This window comes from Nannospalax galili, unplaced genomic scaffold (genome assembly GCF_000622305.1).
Source record: "Nannospalax galili isolate Female #2095 unplaced genomic scaffold, S.galili_v1.0 scaffold445, whole genome shotgun sequence".
In the NCBI taxonomy this organism is placed as follows: domain Eukaryota; kingdom Metazoa; phylum Chordata; class Mammalia; order Rodentia; family Spalacidae; genus Nannospalax; species Nannospalax galili.
In genome coordinates this window covers 1,368,962-1,374,961 of record NW_008354184.1, presented here as the reverse complement: position 1 = coordinate 1,374,961, position 6,000 = coordinate 1,368,962, and the positions used below count along the sequence as shown (strand labels likewise).

The following is a 6,000-nucleotide window of genomic DNA, read 5'->3' as shown; positions in this document are numbered from 1 at the left end:
TCCATTCTAGGTAGGTGCCCTTCCACTGAACTATTCCTTCAGCCCATCTGTGGCACTTAGGACAGCCTTAGCAGTTCATATCTGTTCAGGTAAGAGCAATGAGCTTCATAACACTTCTCCATTCCTGTTGTTGATAGTCATAATCCCCTCTCTCAGACTAGAGAACTTTGTCATCAGTCACCTTTGACTGTACCATCTTCCTCTCCGTTTCACACCACCTCTAAAGTACTGTGTTGACATATCTGTTTCCTATTACCTTGTTCTCTAGGAGGGCCTTAACCATGCTAAGCAAGTGCTCTACCACTGAACTGCATCCTTACTTGGTCTCACCCCCTAGCTCAATTGAGTCACTGTAACTGTCCCTTTTCAGAGGGTCACCAATACTGCCCCCTTCTCTTTAGAACAGGGGGCTGGTCTCTTTGTTCTACCCTCTGGAAAGGAGGAAAAACTTCAGAGTCCAGTTGCTTTGGTCACAGGTAACAAAGCGAACCCTAGCCTAGGAAAGCTCAAAGCACACCTGTTGCTGGCCCAGGTACCTATGTCATTTGTTGTGATCTCTCCAAGTTGACCCCTAAATTTCAGCTTTTTTGTTCATATCCACAGGCTCAGCTACTGTTGTACCAAGGACATACCACAGTGGCTGGAATAGACAAGATTCTGGTCTTGGCAGCATGCTGGTTGAAATAAGCCCTCTCCCCAGAAGTATAGACTTTTATGTTGAACCCTGGTTCCCAACCCCACTGTCCACTGCTTGGCAATCCACTTTCAGGGGATTCAGTTTAACCCAGAAATGCATTCTGATTTTCAAAGATGGGAGTTTTGTTTCTTCCTGATCAAAGGGCTCTGGACCCCTACGCCCACTGGTTCCATCCTTTCTGGGGCTCCTGGAACCAGGGACTCTAGATGTTCAGTCCTTACAGACTATATGCACAGGATGGTTAGTAGAGTGGCCACAGGAGGAAACATAGGAAAGGCTTGCAGAAGAGTTTATTATACTTACAGATCCTAGACAAGGTGTTACTGTATGCCATGCAGGGTCACAGGAGACAATACCAGGGTGGTGGTGAGGAGGTAGATGAGAATGAGGGGAGAGCCTGGTCCATGATCTTTATTGGGGTTCCTGAGGGAAAGGCAAAGCAGGGCAGGACTGGGCAGGGTAACCAGTATAGAACCAGCTGGGATAATTTTCGTGGGCTCTAAATTAGAGGCTTGGTCGCTTACCAGGCACCAGTCCCTGGGATAATGAAGGCAGATGGAGGGAGGACAAAGATGGCTGCAAGTGGTTATTCTGCATATCAAATGTGTGCTCAGTGGGGGCTCTTTGCTACTAAGATGGCTAGCCTGGAGAGGGGCAGTCTCACTTCTAGAAAGAATTTTTAAATTATTTTTATTTTATGTGTATTAGTGTATTGTCTGCGTGTGTAAGTGCACCTGTGTCATGCAATGCCTGTGGAGGTCAGAAGAGGGCGTTGGAACCCCTGAAACTGGTGTTATGGATGGTTGCTACCACTATGTGGGTACTGGGAATTGAACCCAGGTCCCCTGTAAGAGCAGCCAGAGCTCTTAACAGCTGAGCCATCTCTCCAGCCCCTTTTAGAATTTTAAAGATGTCAAAATATCACAGTTCTCACAAAGTAAAAAAAATGTATCGTGTAACAAAACTTTCCCTTTCCCAGAAAAAAACTGTGCTTCAGTACTTACATAGAAAAATAATTCTGTTAAGTGATTTTGAAGACTATAGAAAGTCTACTACTAGATTGTATCTCTGCCTTATTCAGAGAAACAGCTTCTGTGGTTTTAAAAAAAGGAAAAGGCAGGGCTGGAGAGTTGGCTCAGTGGTTAGGAGCACTGGCTGCTCTTGCAGAGGACCTAGTTCAATTCCAGCACCCACATGGCAGCTAATAGCTGTCCATAGCTCCAGTTCCATGGGATCTGACTCCATCTTCAGGTTTCTCTGGGTATTACACAACATGGGTGCACTTATATATATATGCAGGGAAAACACTCATCAACATAAAATAAAAAAACTTTAAAAGGGAAAGGCAGAGCTGGGCGTGGTGGTGCATAACTTTTAATCCCAGCACTCAGGAGGCAGGCACAGGTAGGTCTCTGTAAGATCAAGGCCAGCCTGGTCTATATAATGAGTTCCAAACCACCTGGGGCTACGGGGAGACCCTGTCTCAAAAAAGACCAAAATAAAATAAAATAAAAGGGGAAAGGCAGAAGCGCTGTGCTTCCGGTCCCTGCACTGTGAACACTTCCTGCCTGTCCTCTTAGCTTCTAGTCAGCTCCAGGCCGTTGCACCTCTGCTGCCTGCTTGACCATTCCTCACCGGTGTCAGGACTTCTGCTCTCTAAGGGTCAACCAGGACCTCTCTATTTGCTCTCTTACTTTTCCAAGCACTGGCTCTTTCCCTGGCATAGGCAGTCTTTGGGGCAGGAGCCATGCCTTTGTCCATTCTTCACACTTAGCATTCCATCACAACTGGTGAACAAATGGTGTAACAGAGAATCAAATACCATTTTGCAGAAAATGGTGCTCTAATTCCTGGAGTTTTCTTATAAGTTAATGTAACATAAAAGATAAGCTGTAACAATTATTTGTTACTTTAATTTTTAAAATATTCTCTTTTTTTTTTTTTTTTTTTTTTTTTTTTTTTTTTTTTTTTTTTTGTCTTTTTGAGACAGGGTCTCCTTGTAGCCCCAGCTGTCCTGGAACTCACTAGGTAGACCAGGCTGGCCTCGAACCCACAAAGATCCACCTGCCTCTGCCTCCAAGTGCTGGAATTAAAGGCATGCGCCACCATGCCCGGCTCTCATATGTTTTTAAACTAGATTTTATTTTTTGTTATTTTGTCTTTTTTTTTTTTTCCCCCTTGGAGCTGAGGACTGAACCCAGGGCTTTGCACTTGCTAGGCAAGTGCTCTGGCACTGAGCTAAATCCCCAACCCCTAGATTTTATTTTTAACAATCACAAAAACCTACAGTTCTTTTACAAATTCTATGAGGGCTCTGTTGAGAGATTTTACATTTAAATTAACTTTAAGAATTTGAATTCTCTACTCAAAACATAAAACTCATGCTATTTTGGATACAGAGTCTCATATAACCCAGGCTGACCTTGAACTTACTATGTAGCTAAGGCTGGCTCTGGCTTTGCTCTCATCTTCCAGCCTCAGCCTCACAAGTGTTGGGATTACAAGTGCTCCACTGTGCCTAGTTGTCAGAATACATTTTTTAAAAGTAACGTGTCAAAGTCAAATGATTTATCAATTGGCTTAATATTCCTTTTCTGTTACCATAAAGATGAATATGCAGTTTTGAGTGCAAATACAAACAGCTCTTTGGTCTCCCCCTTAAACATCTCCCTCTTGGGGAACAGCATCTAGTTCTGTAGGCCAGTGGTACTGTATCCCAGACTGGAAGTCTGTGGGAGACTGAACATTTCTGAGTGCCTTGACTTCCTGTTTAATGGCTCACTTTGAAAGGCAGAAGTAAGAGAATGAGATACCCCTTCCCTAGGTACCTGACAGGAATATTTATACATATGTATCTATCAAGTAATTCAAGAATATGTATGCATATTTCTGAATCAACATGCAATGTATATATAGTTAGTTACATATGAGACAGGAACTCTTAAGATAAATTTAAGCTTTAAATCTCTTTTGCTAACTTTCCTTTAATAACACGTGAAAAAAACCAAACTTTTATTTCAAGATGTAAATTCAAGATTGCTTTTCCAAATCTTCAGCTCCTAATAAGCACTGAGAAGCAATTTGCATCAATTCGCCACCTACTCCTTGGCATCCCCGATTCCTCCAGCAGTTATTGCGAAGGTGGCTTCATTTTCAGGCATCTCGGGACTAACAAAATACAAGGGAACAGAAGTTTATAAAAAGCTCTATTTCTATAAATACTGCACACATGTCACAGGCATCACGTTCCCATCAGTCTAAGTCTTCAGAGACATCACAGCACTGGTACAGCTAAATGCAGACTACAGAATTTACCTACCAGTGTTATTAGGCTTTTGCAAACATTTGTTTAACAACTTCTATATATAAGGTTTTGAATGTCAAGAAAAATTACCCCCAAACTTGGAAATCAGCAAATAGGGATAAACTGGCATTCTTTCAGAGAAGTTTCTGGCCTTTGTAGCAGGTACTGTGTGGCTTGTCTGATTCCTTAGGCATGTATACCTTTCTAGCTATGCTAGCATATGGGAAAACTGTAAAAAACTTTGAAATGAATTGAGAGTCCTGAGCACCTGCTGTGGAAAATCGGTTGTGAGACACACCCTTCCAGTTACCCAGTTCTATGAGGGCTCTCTGCTGTCTGCTGTCTTAGTCTATTTTACAGCTCTCTAAGTTGAGGGTAACTATGAGTGATGCAATTCTTGTCCATAGAAATGTAAATTGTGTAAGGTGGAATACCATTGATTATTGTACTGTGGAAATTAGTCCATTTCTGATCAACTGATGATTCATTTCCACATTCCTTCTTTAACTATGTGTGTGGTATTTTAATTTTTCTTTTTAGTTATAAAATCTTATTGGTCTCTCATTAATTAGTGCTTAAAATCTTTGACGTGGCCAAGACCGCTGGTGCATGCCTTTAATCCCAGAACTTAGGAGGCAGAGGCAGGAGGATCTCTGTGAGTTCAAGAACAGCCTGGTCTACATAACTGAGTTTTAGGCCAACTGGGACTACAGGGAGACCCTGTCTCAAAAAAAAAAAAAAAGTCTTGGACATGGACCATTATTTACCTAATCTCTTGCTTTAGTTGCCTCACCTGTAAATGAGGATAAAAACTTCTACCTCTTGAGGTTATTGTTATAAAGTGTGTGTGTGTGTGTGTGTGTGTGTGTGTGTGTGTGTGTGTACCTGGATCAAGTCCTAGTGCTATCACTTTTCAGCCTTTTCAGCTTCTCCACCATTTTTTTCCCCCTCAAATCAAGAATTCATAGCAAGGAATGCGAATATACTGCATAGCAAGCTAAGTCTTAATATCTTAAGTTCTGATCTAGTTTTGCTGTTTTGATTCAAGATGTTTATTTATTTGCAACATGGTCTCACTCTGTAGCCCACGATGGTCTCACATGAGCAGTAATCCTCCTATCTTAGCCTGTTATGTGAGGGCTAGGGATTTGAACTCAAGGCCTCCTGTTTTCACAGTAAGTACCCTCACTTACTGAGTCTTTTCTCCAATCCTGTGCTTGTCTTTTTGTTTTGTTCACTTCTTTTTCCCAAGAACCTAGAACTGCTAACATGCAATGAGCTTTTCCATAAAAATGTACACTGTAATAAATATATTGTTCTTAAGCAAGTGAAGTATTGTGAGAGAATGTAGGGTATCAAGAGTATTGTATTTAATGTAGACTGGACCGTAAGGATAGGGAAAGGTTCCCTGATCAAGTGATATGGGTAGTGGGATTACAGTCATGAGCCAGCACACCTGGCCTGATTCTAGTTTATGGAAACTTGATATAACTAACCTTGTTGAAAACTTATAGTCACCATTCCTTATTGAATTTCCAAGGCTAAAACAAGGCTAAAACAAGGCTGTAAGAATGGCAGAAGTTGCTTACCCTAAAGATTTGGAGGCCTTGATGAAACACACAAAGGACTGAACAGGTAGCTTAAATTCATTCATTTGCTAATTCAACAAATAGCCTTTGAATGCCTACCATGTGTCAAGTCCCAGCTCATTGCTAGGGATATTCAATGAACCAAATTTAGTCTTTGTCATGAGGGAGATGTAGACACTGGGCAGAGTGAAAACTGTTTTGATTAAATCCTAGGTACAGCACTCTATCCAAGAAATAGATAATGAAATTCCAGTAACAAGATGGGGACTACCTATTTAATTCAACAAAGATTTCAGCAAATTTCTAGAGATGACTGAAGTTCAAAAAGCAGTGTTTATGTACTATGACTTCTACAGGAACAGATAATAGAAACATCTTGTAGACGGGGGAACTGATATTTATTCAACATC

The 6,000-nt window shown here is 41.4% G+C and overlaps 1 protein-coding gene across 4 annotated transcripts in view; it reads right to left on the bottom strand.

Moving 5' to 3' along the window:
* Positions 1-3,669: 3,669 nt before the first annotated feature.
* Positions 3,670-6,000, bottom strand: part of Dmc1 (DNA meiotic recombinase 1) — a 34,787-nt gene continuing 32,456 nt past the window's right edge. For 3 of the 4 annotated variants that reach the window (XM_029555113.1, XM_029555112.1, XM_008851251.2), the window contains one exon: positions 3,670-3,865. In XM_029555113.1, the coding sequence (XP_029410973.1) occupies positions 3,796-3,865 (70 nt within the window). In that variant the 3' untranslated portion in view covers positions 3,670-3,795. The remainder of the gene's footprint in view (positions 3,866-6,000) is intronic. The other variant, XM_029555114.1, reaches the window with a different exon arrangement.